Source organism: Oculina patagonica, chromosome 1 (assembly GCF_052425735.1).
Source record: "Oculina patagonica isolate OP01 chromosome 1, crgOcupat, whole genome shotgun sequence".
NCBI classification, from domain to species: domain Eukaryota; kingdom Metazoa; phylum Cnidaria; class Anthozoa; order Scleractinia; family Oculinidae; genus Oculina; species Oculina patagonica.
Genome location: NC_135758.1, coordinates 19,093,845 through 19,110,097, shown reverse-complemented (window position 1 = coordinate 19,110,097; position 16,253 = coordinate 19,093,845). Strand labels below are relative to the sequence as shown.

The following is a 16,253-nucleotide window of genomic DNA, read 5'->3' as shown; positions in this document are numbered from 1 at the left end:
AAGTTTACAACCCTAAGGGAGAAGACAAGCAACGCCATCCATTTCATATGAGGTCCCCCAAGGAGACCAAGGAGAACTATATCAGGGTTGCATGTTGGGTGTCTTATTCTCCAAGTCCCCTGTGATGGAATCGGGTATTTATAAAAAATAGACAAAGAGCAGTTCCTCTTTTTCAGTCTGCCGAGCGTGAAGCTAAACTGAAAAAAAAAAACACTCTTTTTTCGCTTCACGCTCGATGGACTACGAAAAACGAGGGCATGTGTCAAGTGACTACATACTAGAGGTTTAGGGTTTAATTAACAAACAGACTTCAGGTAGGTAAAGTGTGCATACGCCTAGTGAGCCTAGTGACCCATCAGACCGGCGCATATCCGGGTTTCTGAAGCATGAAGCGACTAGGACTATTTCTACTCCCCCTGGATGGGATGCTAGTCCATCGCAGGGTTACCCCCAGCATTAAATTCGACATTACTCCTCTCCGTTATACATCTTGGTGGAGAGAGACAATGTTAGAGTTAAGTGTCTTGCCAAAGAACACAATACAGTGACCCCGGCCAGGGATCGAAACCGGGCCGTTCGATCCCGCGCTAACCATGAGGCCACCGCGCCTCCCATGCTTAAGGTAGGCGCTTATGAAAACTGCTCGCACAAGAAAGTAAGTAAAGTAAGTAAAAACTTTATTTCAGTGTCTATGTGTTTAGCCCTTGTGGGCTAATTGGGGACACCAATTAAAATACCCAACAAAACAATAATAATAATAAGCCTTAAATTATTTAAAATACTTAACTAAAAACTAAAAACTAATATTTACATTATCTTCCAAGCGCTACAGAGCTTACAGCAGATTATTTTCTACATAATCCGATAGATTCAGTTTTCTAATTTTTGTCCTGAAAGTAGCTACCGTCGGCGAATTTTTCAGGTCTTTGCTTAGTTTTGACCATAGAAATGGTCCAAGATGTCTGATACAATGTTTCCCGTAGCGTTTAGTATCAAAACGCGGTAAGACAGAATCACTGTTTCTAACTCGGAGTGTGTTTAGGGTCTTTGCGGACAAAAAGGGCAGAGACGTTGTCTGGCGCAAGCTCGGTCTAACTACATCACGAGATACGATATCTCGGGAAAAATTATCTTGTGAAACAATATCTCGAGATATGAAAGTATCTGCACCCAGCACTTTTTGCAATCACTTTCACCAGATCATGGCTGGCGATTTGCTGAGAACAAAAATGTAATAGACAAGTACATACTAGTTATGCAACGCTTTCGAGTGGTATACTATGGAATATCTCACGAGTCACTTGTATTTTCTCGGTATACACACGAGCCTTTAGGCGAGTGTGTATACCGAGAAAATACAAGTGACAAGTGGGATATTCCATAGTATACCACGAGAAAGTGTTGTGTAACTATTTTATACCATGCCATAGAAAATACACTTACTAAATTTCGTCGAGAATACAATCGCAGCGCACGATGGGAAGGTTGGGTTGAATACCGTCGAATATACAACGGCTTTCCTGTATTCTGATTGGCTGTATTTTCTATGGCATGGTATAAATAATGATACAACACGAGAAACAAATCGCGATAAAAAATAAAATAAAAGGATAACTAAAAGAGAAGTAAACAACGAAACTATCAAGCACCGGTGTCGTAACAACGACGGCTGAATTACTTTGAATACAACGAAGGTTCTAAAAAAGCGAATATTCTGAAAATAATATTACACTAAACAATGACCGAGAACTCTCTCCTTCGCAAAGGCTGCCTTGACACTGGCACTTTGGAGGCTGGGGAGAGGGGAAAGAAAGCGCGCGCTCTTGTACTTTCCTTTCCACCTCCCTCTCCACAACTCTAAACACTTTTCTCTGGGGGGAGAGAAAGGGACGGGGGAGCTTTCTTTGCGCTGAACTTCTGGCGGAATTTTTTTTTTTTATAGGTGAAAGCCAAAAAAAAAAGGTTTTCAGGAGTCGCCAATTTATACCCCCAGGCCAAACTGTATAATGAGCTTTCTGCAAACCTAGCAAACACTTGCAAGGGACGCATTTTCTCCGGCTAGTAAAGAATTTAACTATTTGAACACATTTTATCAACTTCCAGTTGTATTTAGAACATTATGTTGTAAACCAACTTTGTACTTGTACTTATATGTAGTGAAATTGTGTAAATTTTTCTTTGTATTATCAATATTGTATTTTTTTTCTTTTCGTCTTCTTCTTTAATAAAAAAACTTCCAGTCGATTATCAACCCCCGACGCAGCACAACAGCTTCTTTCTATCTAACACCTTTTTTCTTTGATTTTTACCCTGCCAGTCCTGCAAGAGTCTTCTTAAGAACATTAGAGAGTAAAGAGTCCCTTTTTTACTAGCACCCTCTGCTTGCAGGGTAGGAAAGCCATAGTTTTGCTACGCTTCGGGCTTTCTTAGAGTTTTCTCATGAGTTAATCTTTAAATCCTCTTTTTATGATGTCATCTGCTAGTTTTGTCTCTAGTTTATTCTAACACCTATGGGCGAACGCAGCCTGAACGCTTTCGTGCGCACTGAGACTCCACGGGTGTCCATGGCATAGAAAGCACTTCTTACAGACACCGACGGGGCATGAGCAAGAGGTATGAGGTAATGTACAGTGCTCATCACTAGATACTTGAACTATAATAAATCACAGCCTCGGATTCGTGAATCGGCAAGCGAAACGTGAGAAAAAAAACTTTTTTTCTCAATTTTTTCTCGATTTTCGCCCACATATTCAACGGAGAAAATAGAGACCGGCTTGAAGGACTGATCTGTCCCCATACCTCACTGCGTTTTAACTATCCGTATCGCGCAAACTGCTCGTGGAATTCATGATTATTTCTTGCTCCCGACGTCTTCTAAAACCAAGTTTCCGCAAATTTTAGAACTTTCAAAACATCAGTGCTAGTGCGTGGACTGGGGCGAGGTAACTGAGATTTTTCTCACGGGGTGTTCAAAGATGTCTCCAAAACTGTTTGAATAATAATCATGAAACTAGTAGTTTATTCCAAAATCCTTACACAGGCTCGATGGCGTTATCTTGTTTTTGAACAAGCTTGCTTAAATAAAGTTAAATTTGGTTAAATTCATCTGGAGAACCTCTTTTGGATAAAATTAATGAATATTTCTTTAGTTTCTCCAATAAATAATTCCGCTTTAATAGGTCGGAATTCAAGTAACTAACTTAACCACAAAACCGAAAGTGTGTCATAAGAGGGGGGAGGTACAGAATAGGGAGGAGGGAGAAATGGCCAAAAAAAATTAGGGAGGAGGGAAAAATTTTGGCTAAAAAAATAGGGAGGAGGGAGAAATTTTAGCTCAAAAAGTAGGGAGGAGGGGGATTTACCCTCCTGTCGGACAGGAGGGTAAATCCCCCTCCTCCCTACAGCCCCCCGCTCTCATTACGCGTGTAAAAGATTCGCGTACAAACTCTTTGTGTTTCCAAATATGGTACTTGGCAAAACTGAATATTCAAACGCTGTGAATCATACTATCCATGTGTGAACGCGCGTTACATTTTTCAACCCTTATGAGTTTCTGCTGGGGCTAGCCTAATGAATGCTCGTTCTTTGATAGGCATCACACAGTGTCCTCAGTGACAAAGTTTACCAAAACGTACATTCTGCTATAGCACAGTGAAATCTCGATTTCTCGAGCTTCCAGGGAAAAGGAAAATTGGTCCGAGATATCGTGGATAAAGTTGTAGTGTTGGGCTGAGTGAGCAGATTCAAGGAACACAACTTTTGCAGAACGAGGAGTTTCGAGGATCGCGGGATTCCACTGTAAAATGGAAATGTCAACAACCCAGTCTAAAATACTTTTTTGAACAAAATGGTCAAAATCAGACCAAAACAGCTCGATCACAAAACACACCCTTTGCCCCGTGCGTTAGCTTGTGGGAGAAAGTACCCGGCCTCCCCTCCCCTCCCCAGTCAAATCGAAAATTTTTATCACCATTCGCCAGCATTCTGATCTAGTCAGCGGAGTCGTTTTCAAGATGGCGGCTCTGGCGGGCGTTCGAGTGGTTGAGCTTGCTGGACTTGCTCCCGCACCATTTTGCGGGATGATTCTGGCAGATTTCGGAGCAGCAGTTACCCGAATAGACAAAGTGAAGACTATGTTCGTTACCGATACACTTGGTCGTGGAAAAAGGTCCATCGCTGTCGACTTACATAATCCCCAGGGAGTTGCCATCGTCCGAAAACTGTGTTCAAAGTCCGATGTTTTGATTGAGCCTTTCAGACCAGGAGTGATGGAAAAATTGGGCCTAGGACCTGAAATACTAATGAAAGAGAATCCAAGATTAGTTTATGCTCGATTAACAGGTATTTACTATTAAAGCGAACAAAATTTATTAAGTTAGCTTACGCTTAAGTTCTTTCCAGATCTTTACAGATCTGTAGATGGTGTTACCTATTATAATTAAGCAAATTAAAAATTAAGTATATGAAACAAAAGTGTAATATAAGTGATAAATTATAGTAATAAGGCTTGTAAGGATTTATAATTTTATACTTAAAGATAATTTTTCCAAAAATCTGCTCAAAATTAACCTTGCCTTGAACTTGGATTGGGAGTGGGTGGGGGATAGTATGGTGTTTGTGGAGGGGAGGGGCAGGGCCAGAGCTAGCAAGAGGCAAGACGAGGCACTTGCCTCCGGGGGGGGGGGGGGGGTACTCCCTATAATGGCCTATACGGGGAGGCTCCGCCCGAAAGGGGTACCTTTTTCAGGCTTCAGGTATATAAAAGGGTAGGGATTTCACAAGTTTAAGTATATGAAAGGGTATGGAAATCTGTCGTTTGGCTATTTAAAAGGGCCTTTAATTAAAATATTTCGAACAGACGCAATTTATGGCTGTATTATTTTAATTTATTAAGCGCTACATAAAAATGACAAGAAAAGGTCCTATTTTAAGTCCATGCCATGTCTCTCAGGTATATGAGAGGGGTACCTTTGCCGGTTAAAGGTTACGAAAGGGTACAATTTCTGTCAAAAATGGTATATAAAAGGGTAAGGGGTTAGAACTTGGGGCGGAGCCTCCCCGTAAAAAACTTTTTTGAGGACCCCCCTGGGACTTGCCTCTTCTAGATTTCGACCAAAAATTAAAAAAAAATACATTAAGTTGGAAAAATAATTCCCAGTTGAACAAGATTCACTTCTCTCAAGAAATAACTTTTGAAAAATGTTTTGTTCCAGAAAATGTCCATACTCCTCTCACAGAAAGATTTTAGTTTGAATACCCCTCCCCTCTGGGAATTCTAGTTCAGCCCCTCCCCCTCAGAATTTCCAATGACCTTTTATGGGGTTGGTAAGGATATTTTCTGGAACTGCACAATGTTGAAACCCCTTTCAGTGGTTCTAGATTTCAAAATTTTTCGGGGGCATGCCCCTAGACCCCCCCCCCCCCCTGCAAGATCTTGCTTCAACTATGTTAAAAGTTTGGCGATGGCCCTGGATAAAGAGAATCTCTGCTCCATGATTGACTTCTCTAAATAAATTCACACTTGCGTTGTTTTTGTTACCAGTCATAGAGTCCTAAAGTGTGACGTCACGTTGCCATGACGCTCAAAAATTCAGTTCTAAACAATCGCCAATTATCGAACAAAGCAAAGACGCCTTCCCTCTGTTCGCTTGTATTTCGTGAAACAAATCGCCCTGATCGCACAAAAGAACGCCACGGTTCGATTGCAAAGCTTAAAGATATCCCTCTGAGATCACGTAAGAGATTACGTGACTCTAGAAAGGTCGAGAAGGTCGAAATGGTTCACTGCTTCGCGCCCGACTGCGATCATCATTCCGAGAGCCATACGTGCAAGTTCTTCGGTTTCCCAAGCAAGGAGAAAAAGAAAGACGAATACAGGCGATGGGTTCGATTGTTGAGGTTTGTGAAATTTCTTTTTAACTATCTTAGCGTCTCAAAATTTGCGTAAAATACAACCGTTTCTACGCCTTGTCTTTGAATTTGTCGTCTTCCCGATCGAGATCACCATAAGCTTATTTATCACTACAGCGTGTTCAACCTGTCGCCTTTGCCCGGCATTCGAAAGATAACGAGTGATTATCTGTTTTGATTTTGCTTATACTAATAAAACAGTGTGTTTTATTTCGTTCTCTTTCAAACAAAGACTTTCTAAACGTAATATAACTTACCTTATCGTGTAATTTTGGTGCGTGTCTATTGCAATGTTGTTTGTTTTTATTTGAAATTATTTCTAACTGAAGTTCAAATTTGTAAATTATGAGCTTAACTTTATAACTATTTTAATATTTGTAAGTCAGTTTAAGCAATTATTATTTTTTATTTGTTATCTGTAACAGGAGGAAAGACAGAGAGCCCAGCAAACATACCAGAGTATGCAGTTGTCACTTCCAGGATGGAAATAAATCGTATGGACCAACGATTTACGTGAGAAATCAAGACAAGCTTTTTCCTGCTGAAGGAGGACCACCAAAGAAAAAGAAAAAAGTAACAGCAAAAAGGGAGACCCTTCAAGAAATGGTGGCCAAGGCAATCACAGGAGCAGAACAGCAGTCTCATAACACACAAAAAGAAAACATCACAACACAAGAAATAATACTGGGGGCAGAGTTAAATCAAGCCAAGGAGGAACTTAAGAACATGCAAGAGAAAGAAAGCTACAAACGAAAACACTACACTGTTTCAGAACTGAGTGCAGAAGTTATTAGAATGGAAACTGGGCTCCCAACGAAAGAAGTGTTTAATATTGTAGTTCTTCATGCCTTGAGATTCAAAGATGCTATTGTTTATTTTTCTGGTTGGAAAGTAGAATCCATTACTTTTGAAGACCAAATTTTTATCACTTTAATGAAACTAAGGCAGAATTACACCAATCTGCACCTTGCCCAGCTATTTAGCTGCAGTGTGTCAACCATAGCTAATATTGTTACTACTTTTATTCATGTTTTACATTCCATTTTGTTTAAAGACATCATGACAACCATTCCTTCAAGAGATAAAAATATGTTATGTGCACCATCCTCTTTTTCACAGTTTACTTCCTGTAGAATTGTCATTGACTGCACTGATGTGGAGGTTGCAGCCCCGGGGTTAATGAGTCAACAGAATGCTACCTATTCAAGCTATAGGGGTAAGAACTCCTTTAAAGTTATTGTTGGGGTTGCCCCAAATACAGTGATAGCATTTGTAAGCAAACTTTACCCTGGTTCAATTTCTGACAAGGCCATAGTTCAACAGTCAGGCTTGTTGAACCATCTTGTAGCAGGGGACATGATTCTGGCAGACAAGGGCTTTCTTATTCAGGATATTTTGCCCCGTGAAGTGTCTCTGAACATACCGCCCTTTTTGAACAAAGGTGTTTTTACGGAAAGTGAGGCTAAGGCAACAAAATCTATTGCCAGAGCAAGGATCCACGTGGAAAGAGCAAATGCAAGATTGAAGGATTTTAGGATATTAACTTTCATCCCGTCATATTTAAGATGTTATGCTGATGTGATTTTTCAGTTATGTGCTGGACTTGTAAATTTACAATTTCCACTCATCAAGGAGGGGTGTGAAGGGACAGATTTTGAGTAATTTAAGTAGTAGACTGATGATACCTTAATTATACTTATAAAATGTGGGACCAATTGCCAGTCAGAAGGAGTTATAAACAAAAATGTTATTGTTTTATTGGTTTGTTTTTAAATATGTACATGTAATAACAAATAAAGAGGGGTGAAAACAAGCTTAAGTTTCACTTAATTATTATCTAACTAAACTGTGAGTACAATTTAATAAATAAAGTGTCCACATAAATATGGTTCAGTAAGAATACAGTCACTTAATAATGTAGTTTACAATGTAACTGAAATTAATTTGGTCAATGAATGTTGAAGCAAAAATTTTCATCTTGAAAACAAAATAATTTTTTACAATTCTCCTTCCACTATTCTTGGAAAAATGTGTTTTAAATGAAATTCAGTCAAGATTGGGATGTTTGCATCCCAGGTTTCATCTCGCTTAATTTTAACAACTGCTAAATCCTTTGTTGTCCACACAACAAAATAGCAAAATTTCCTCTGCGTAAAGAACATTTCACCCTGCACCTGGTCCCAGTAAACATGGTCCTTTTTCAGAGCAAATCCATTTCCATCCTGTGCTTTTTCCAAACAAAATGATTTCGAAGTAGCGACAGCCTCTTCGATTGTTAGGTTGCGCTCAGTGTACAAGCATTTAGCTTCCAGAACAGTTTCATCATCTACAATTCCATCAGGCGAGGCACCAAGGATTCCTGAGGAATCCAACCAAATGCCAGTTTCCTGGACATTTTTCCCTGTCAGTCTTTTGAATGCATTTAGTGCTTCTTGTTCATTGTTCACACCCCATTGGACAGCCTTTACTTTCGAAAGATCATACTCTCCAAGGAGACGCTTAACAAGAGACGGGGTGACTCGTTTGGCCTTCAAAACACAACCAAAGTTACTTGCTGTTAATCTGCCCCTTCTGGTTAAATGCCAGGTGGGATTGTTTCTTTGTCCAAGTGTAATTTCACTAATCCTTGGAATGTACTCCTCTGGAATCTTGGCCTTTCGAATCAAGCAGTCAATTTGTTGCTGAAACCCTTGTGTATGAAGAAATTCCTCTGAGTAGATAATATCCTCAATCGTTGGTACTGGAAGCTTACTGACAGTAGCTGGTTCAGGGCTCATAAGCCAGCAAAGGCCAGTAAACCTCCCATACTCAAGCAAGTCTCTGTAAAGGGCAGACCGGTCAGATTGAGTAGGTGTCCTTGACAGGCATGAATACTTTTTTGCTGGTGGAAACATCTCTTCAACGGCTTGCCAAGAGAGTGGTGTGGTGGATTTGCGTTTTTTCCACTGGCACTCAACATCTCTCCGGCTGAGGTTGTGTATTCCATGAATAAAAAGTGCAGCCGCATGGCTGCACTTGAACTTTCCCCTTGGACATTCACATTCGCTTGATCTGATTTCATTCTCGTTGTCCAAGTAAATCTAGCAAATCAGGATTAAAAGAAAAAGCATAAGAACATAAAGGTCAAATTTTAAAGACGTCTTTTAAGCTGGAGTCCTCAGTGTATGTGCCCAGTATAAGCTTAGTTTAGTCTGCATCAATATAAACGAAGTGCCACAACAAAGAGTACGCGTACGATCGGCGATATTTACACGGACATTTTTACAGTTGAATTATATCCAAGAAAGAATCAGACGATGTATTCTTAAATATCATTCAGGAAACCTTTAAGTAAGTCACAACAAGACGCACATTTGTTTATCTGCAGCTGTCATCTATTAAGCTTATAATGGCTTATCTCGATCTTCGCACTTACCGTGACTTTGTAGACGATGTTTTTCATGCTTGCGTGGACACCTCCTCGTAAAATACCCTGATTATATGTGAATGATTCCACATGGCCAGATTTGTAATGATTTTCTCCCTTTTTAACGGACTTTTGTTCGTCTGCGAAGAAAGAAATCAGCGATGCAATCGACAAGGCAGACATTTTGTATGAGATCGGTCACGCTACGCGCGTTTGTTTAGAACTGAATTCTTGAGCGCCATGGTAACGTGACGTCACGGCTTTAGGACTCTATTTGAACAGTTAACTATTTTCTTCAGACTAACCACACTGTTTACATTGGTCAAAACAAGGAAATCAAAGACTTTCAGAATGAACTGAAGTTAATTCAAGTTAATTCAATCACAGTCATGACCAGTAAAAAATAGTTGTTTGATGTTTTTTCAAAAGGATATGGCCAGACAGGTTGTTATGCCAAGAAAGCAGGCCATGATATCAACTATGTTTCCCTCAGTGGCTTGCTGTCAAAGCTTGGACGTAAGGATCAAAAGCCAACACCACCAATCAACCTGTTGGCAGACTTTGCTGGTGGAGGTCTTACTTGTGCTTTTGGAATTTTGCTAGCCTTGTTTGAGAGAACCAAGTCTGGAAAAGGACAAGTTGTTGATTCTTCAATGGTAAATTACTCTATGAAAATAAAATATAAAGGATTGAACTTTAAAAATTTTTTGTGAAAGGTTTCAGTAAATCAATTTTTTTAAATAAATTATGCAATTATTGCATTAGACTGAAGTTACTCTCATTTAGTGCATTTTTAAAGAGATAGCTCCATCTCTCCAGACCTGCAGTCGATGATTATTGTGAACAGGCACTGGTTGTTGAAATGATGGATAATGGTATCCCCCGGATAAATCACTAAACAATGGATAGTACATTTTTTTGTCAATACTTGTTCATTGGAAAGCAATTTATCTGGAGGATAGCATTGTCCACGTTAGTTAATGGGAGACTTGATCACTACTATCTCACTACTATCTCGTCCGCAGAGCCTGCGTTTCCCTTGACCAGCAGTTGAGAAACTCAATGGCTCTAGACGAATCCAAAACCGGAACCAGGAAATCTTGGTTCCAGTTTGATTGTGCATGTGCACCGGAGATTGTGGTGAAACGAACAAGTTTTCAACAGCCAATCAGAATCAGACACCTTTGTGGCGGGCTTTCAGAATAGCCCAGAGGTCCCGATCCTTGGTACAGACGAGAAGGATCGCGGCCTCTGGGGACGAGATTGGATCACTACAAAAAAAAACTGTGACAAGTACCCTTCTTTCACCCAAATCAAATAAACGTCGTTAAAAACTTGTTGCTTGTTCTCTTTACTGAGAACAATGTCATAGATATTAGTCCCACCAAAACAAGCAAATACAATCCTTAACAGTAGCAATAGCAGTTGTAATTTTGTTTTGTTTTTGTTGACTCAATTTCCCTTTGTTAAAGGTTGATGGCACAGCTTACTTAGGCTCGTTCATTTACAAGACTCTTGGCATGGGATTTGTATGGCAACACTCTGAGCGAGGCAGGAACTTGCTGGATTCAGGTGCACCATTTTATGATACATATCAAACATCTGATGGAAGATTCATGGCTGTAGGTGCTTTAGAGCCCAAGTTTTATCAAAAGTTTATTGAAGGTTTGTTTTTGTTATAAATTTTGTCTATAATAGAGCAAATGGTTTGCACCCAGGAATATCTGAAGTTCATCCCGACTGAAACTTTACGTACGACCAAAACTGCACAAACCTGGTATAACGATAATAATGATAATGATAAAAATGATAATGCATTCTTTAGCGCATTTTCCATACGTTCAAATGCGCTTTACACATACTGTAATATATTTCAGTTACAATCGTAAAGGCCAGACCACAACACCGGGAACTTTGTGCCCTACTCATTGCGAATAGTGTGTGGGTTATTTAACGCCCCCTGTTTTGAGACTGAAGATACAGGAGACGGGACCTAGGGTTTATCGTCCTTTTCTGAGAAGACTAGAATGTCTAACCATTTGCAGATGTAAGGCAGCACATTCTCCTCAGTTATTTAAAGACCCTGAGTGTTGGTTTGGTCTGGGGTTCGAACCCACGACCTCCCACACAGCAGTCCCGCACTCTACCAATTGAGCTAACCAGGCGGCGGTTTTTTTAGTATACCCATGTGAGCTATAGTCTTGTTTTGTGGGTCTCTTATCATGTGTACCAACTGTCCAAATACCTTACGACTATACTGAGAGACAAGACTGACTGAACACAAACAAGCAACTAGAAATGGTGATGTCAGCAATTACATTTCTGAACACCATCAACTTACTAACCACAAAATTTAATGAGAGTCGGCTGAATGCTAAACCTACAGTACTAACTATATTTTTCCGGCAGTGACTGACTCTAGAAAGCTGGTACACAAACTTGAAACAAATGCCTATCAAAAGATGTCAACAACTTCTGGCACCTTACCAATGACCTATTCACATACTCAAAACCAACAAAATAATAGACTGCTAACAGAATGACTTAACTTGACTAACAATAGACAAATCGAAACTCACTAAAGTTGCAGACTCTACACAAGTTTTACAGCCAATAAAATCACAGCAAAACTGACCAATCAGCCTCAATGACAACATTGGCTGACAACACCTCTGAAGATGACTTCCATTCAGGTTGTCAAAGCAAAGAATGCTCTGCAGAACACTGTTTTTCGGTTAAAAAAGGTCAAAATTTAGGCTCATTTGACACTCAAAATGTCACTATCCTTGTTTCTTCAGGGCTTCAGTTGGAAGGAAAACTTCCATCCCAGCTTGATGTAGAACAGTGGCCCAAAGCTAAAGAGGAAATCGCCAGAGTATTTGCAATAAAGACTCAGTCAGAATGGAGTGAAACATTCAAAGATCTTGATGCTTGTGTCACACCAGTACTAACAACAGATGAGGCACCTCGCCACACGCACAATGAAGAAAGGAAAGCATTTATTTTGAATGATGGCACATACGAACCATCCCCAGCACCAAAACTGTCTAGAACACCAGGGTCCTGTAAGTCCAAGGCTCAACCTGAAGTTGGGGAACATTCCATAGAGGTTTTACAAGAGATTGGGTATACACAAACAGAAATTCAAGAACTGATAAAGGATGGTGTCGTTGATCATCCTACCCCGAAGTCCTCCCTATGATCACTTGTTTGCGTTGTGATGGAAAATCCAAGTTGAAGTGTAGCTATTCAATGGTAGGAAGCGTGATGCATTCCTGGTGTCAGCTGCCTGGACAGAAGGGTGTCCAAGTCCGATTGGCATAGAACCTGTTCTACATAGCAGACTAAGAATATAATTTCTATCATTGAAGTTATGATGAAAGGCTTGTTTTAATAACAAAATAGTTGGTATAACTTAAAAATAAACTATTAACTACAGTGCACATAATTTTATATAATGCAAAAGAAGGTTTACGCACTTTACATGTAATACTTAAAGTGTTTGAATGTCATTCCCATGGCAGTTATTCAACAGTGTTTTGTGCTGCTTTTTGTTGAACAGCCAATGCTGTTAATGAATTTGATATTGTTGTCGTAGTTACTTGTGTTAAAAATTTTACATGTCCAAGACAGTTCAAGCACAAAAATTATGAAAATCATTCAGCAACCCAGTGTTATTCAGGCTCATGCTAAATGTCATCAAACAAGTTGCAAGGGATTCTCATCAACCACTCCCTTTGGTGCCCTGTAAACCAGTTTTAAGCTTAGCCACTGTTTCACCATGACAACACCCATGCCCCCCCCCCCCCCCCCCCTCTTCAAGAAAACAAGAACTGGGAGATGCACATTGACAGTCCATTGTCTTCTGCATTAAAACAGATTGGGCTGAAGAAAAAATGGCTTACAAATTCTACTTTTGTACTGTGGTGTTCTGATCATACCTTACTCTAACTAAAGCCAATTAAATTGCCAAAAGTGGTCAGGGCCCAGGTTTCACGGCAAAGTGATTACCCATATTCCAGAAAAGGTCACATTAAAATTGGCAAGTTTATCCAGTTTGGCAATGCTTTAAATCCTCCGTAAGAAAAACGATGGCGACTGTACCGTGATTTTACTACAGTAGTACCTTGCGATCTTAACGCAGCCAGAAGGTACAAAGAAAGCCTTTTTTACGAAAATCATTGTCAAGTCCTGTATATTTTTATGAGCGCTTTTAGGCTTTTTGTGCACTAAGAATCATCTGAATCCACACCTACATAGCTCCTAGGCTTCAAAAAACTGTGTCGTGCAGCCAATTCGTTTTGTATCGCTCACTTGATGCTTGACCTTGCAGACCCGGCCGAAAGCCAAACAAGAACTAGGCAGAATCCAGACTTTTAGTTTGAGGTGGTTTTCCTCAAAATTAATTTCCAAACTTGGTGAACCTTTCAGTCAACCTCTGGCCAAGTCCTCCTATCTTTTGTCCAGAAGACAGTGAGGAAGACTTTGGGTTGTCTCTCTTGTTTATCACGGCTGCGTTGAGTGGGCAAGCACATCAGAAGAAGCAGGACAGCCCAACGTCGGCACCAGGGTGTCTCTCTTTTCGCCCTCTCCCCTCATTCCCAAGGTCCGACTTCTCTTACTCTTGGGGGCTAGAAGAGAGAGAGAGACCCTGGGAACGAGGCTGAGGGATGAGGATAGCCCTTTTGCGCCCAATCTCCGTTAGCCTGCGAATACAGCCGCCTCTCATTCGCGTCCCGCAACGAAGAGCGAAACACGAAGAAAGACGTCTGCGATTCACGGCCAGAAATTCCATACTGATGACGATAACCACTAATTAGATTTCCCACACCACACGCAGTTGGTGTTGCATAATTATATTTTTTGTTTTCAGCCGCACATTACTTGCTTGATCACAAACACTTTCAAGGCAGTCAAGGACACATTTAGGGGTCATTTACACCGGACAACTTCATCGCGAAAATTAGAAATCCCTATACGAGTTGCACATTAGTAAAATTTGGAAAAATAAGCTGCGAAATCACTAGATGACATTGTTTTGGAACTTGAGCGCAACTCTCAGAGGTGTTGGGCCGTAAATACCGATACCGCAACGATCATAACAATTCTTCTGAGTTAGTTTCTTCTTTCCCCGCTGTTTGTCAAATTAAAATTCTGTTTTTCTGTAGTATTTATTCTTTGGTTGTGGATGGTTCAGGTCGTTCAGGTTATCTGTATTTCACATTTTTGTTGCTTGTTTGTTTTGCCGGCTGCCTTTATGTCAACAATAAAAGTTAGGTGACAAAATTGATCTATTTTTAACGGCCGCTGTGACGCGTCCTTTCTGTACATCTTTGAGGTCGTTCATATTTTTATAAAGCAGTTTCTTTTTGTTTCCCAATTACATATGAATTATAGATATTATAGAAATTCTAAGGTATAGCTTTGGTGCAGTTTCACGATCCTTCCCCCGGTCAACTTTTAGTCCGCAATAACACCCGGTTTTTTACCGTTCGTGTAATGAAGTGTTATATTTCGCATACATTATGTAAATTAACTAGCTGACCAATCAGCGCTCCTGTCCGGATTCTGGACAGATTTACGTCATCAGTATGGAATTTCTGGCCGTGAATCGCAGACGTCTTTCTTCGTGTTTCGCTCTTCGTTGCGGGACGCGAATGAGAGGCGGCTGTATTCGCAGGCTAAATCTCCGTGTGTGAGTGAGGAATTCTGCCCAATCTTACCACTCTCGACCCCAGAGCTCGTCTTTTGCACATGACTGGTGGCGACAGAGTATGCACAGCGCACATGCGTGAAAGAGCTCTGGAGTAAAGATGCCATGCTCGCCCTGCTCGCCCACTATACTAACTTAGAGAAAAATTAAGGAGCTGGGGCTACTTGTAGTCTGTTAGTCACATGATGGAGGCTAGTCTATTAGTCAAGTGATGGAGAGAGAAGCAGTCTCAGACGTTTTACAAAATTCTCAGCCAAAAAGAAAGCCCCTCGTCATTGAACGACCTGAACTGTTTTAATTTGCCAGTTAGTGGGGGATTGAAAACCCGGGGGGGGCACTCAAAAAAGTTTTATACGGGGAGGCTCCGCCCCAAGCTCTTACCCCTTACCCTTTTATATACCATTTTGACAGAAATTGTACCCCTTTCGTGTACCTTTTACTGAAAAAAGGTACCCCTTTCATATACCTAAAAGACGTGACATGCCTTAGAACAGGACGTTTTCTTCTCATTTTTATGTAGCGCTTAATAAATTAAAATAATACAGCCATAAAGTGCGTCTGTTCGAAACATTTTAATTACAGGCCTTTTAAAAAACCTAAATGACGGATTTTCATACCCTTTCATATACCTAAACTTGTGAAATCGCTACCCTTTTATATACCTGAAGCCTGAAAAAGGTACCCCTTTCGGGCGGAGCCTCCCCGTATAGGCCGTTATATGGAGTACCCCCCCCCGGGATTGAAAACCACTAGCGGAGAGAATAAACAAGCACGAGAAAGAATAACTCAAAACTCCGTTTCTTACACATTTTCAAAACATGGATGTAACTTTATCAACATCAAGATAAACAGGGTTTGAAAGGAAACAAGTCCATAACTGTTTGTCCTTCTGGAAGCCTCTGTGTGGTTTCCATAAAATAAAGAGAAAAATGGCGAAGGGAAAATTTTTTGTCGTTTTAGCTTTCCATTTGAGAAGAGGATTTATACCATACCATAGAAAATACTTAACAATTATTTCTCGAGCGCGCGTTGTTTTATTAAAATTGCATAATATATTTGAGCTCCCCAGCTATTTTTCATTGACGCGTATCGGCTACCAAATTTGTGGTCAATGGTATATGAGCTCATATACCATTGCCTGTTAACCAATCAAAACACAGGAATTGCATATACCATTGACCACAAAAATGGTAGCCGATACGCGTCAAGCTGGGGAGCTCAAAT

The 16,253-nt window shown here is 40.4% G+C and overlaps 3 protein-coding genes across 3 annotated transcripts; 2 read left to right on the top strand and 1 right to left on the bottom strand.

Annotated features, from left to right (window-relative positions):
* The first annotated feature begins 2,640 nt into the window (after positions 1-2,640).
* Positions 2,641-12,528, top strand: LOC144660708 (alpha-methylacyl-CoA racemase-like). The gene is made up of 4 exons (XM_078521433.1): positions 2,641-4,341; positions 9,746-9,972; positions 10,789-10,981; positions 12,115-12,528. The coding sequence occupies exons 1-4, from the start codon at positions 4,014-4,016 to the stop codon at positions 12,516-12,518; spliced, it is 1,152 nt and encodes a 383-aa protein (XP_078377559.1). The 5' UTR covers positions 2,641-4,013; the 3' UTR covers positions 12,519-12,528.
* On the top strand, positions 5,548-8,073 carry LOC144660508 (uncharacterized). The gene is made up of 2 exons (XM_078521166.1): positions 5,548-5,898; positions 6,336-8,073. Exons 1-2 carry the CDS (start codon positions 5,576-5,578, stop codon positions 7,570-7,572), a joined length of 1,560 nt encoding a protein of 519 aa, XP_078377292.1. The 5' UTR covers positions 5,548-5,575; the 3' UTR covers positions 7,573-8,073.
* LOC144660701 (uncharacterized) lies at positions 7,863-9,499 on the bottom strand. Its single transcript, XM_078521420.1, has 2 exons — positions 9,326-9,499; positions 7,863-8,990 (listed from the first exon to the last, which is right to left on the bottom strand). The coding sequence occupies exons 1-2, from the start codon at positions 9,497-9,499 to the stop codon at positions 7,908-7,910; spliced, it is 1,257 nt and encodes a 418-aa protein (XP_078377546.1). The 3' UTR covers positions 7,863-7,907.
* Positions 12,529-16,253: the final 3,725 nt, after the last annotated feature.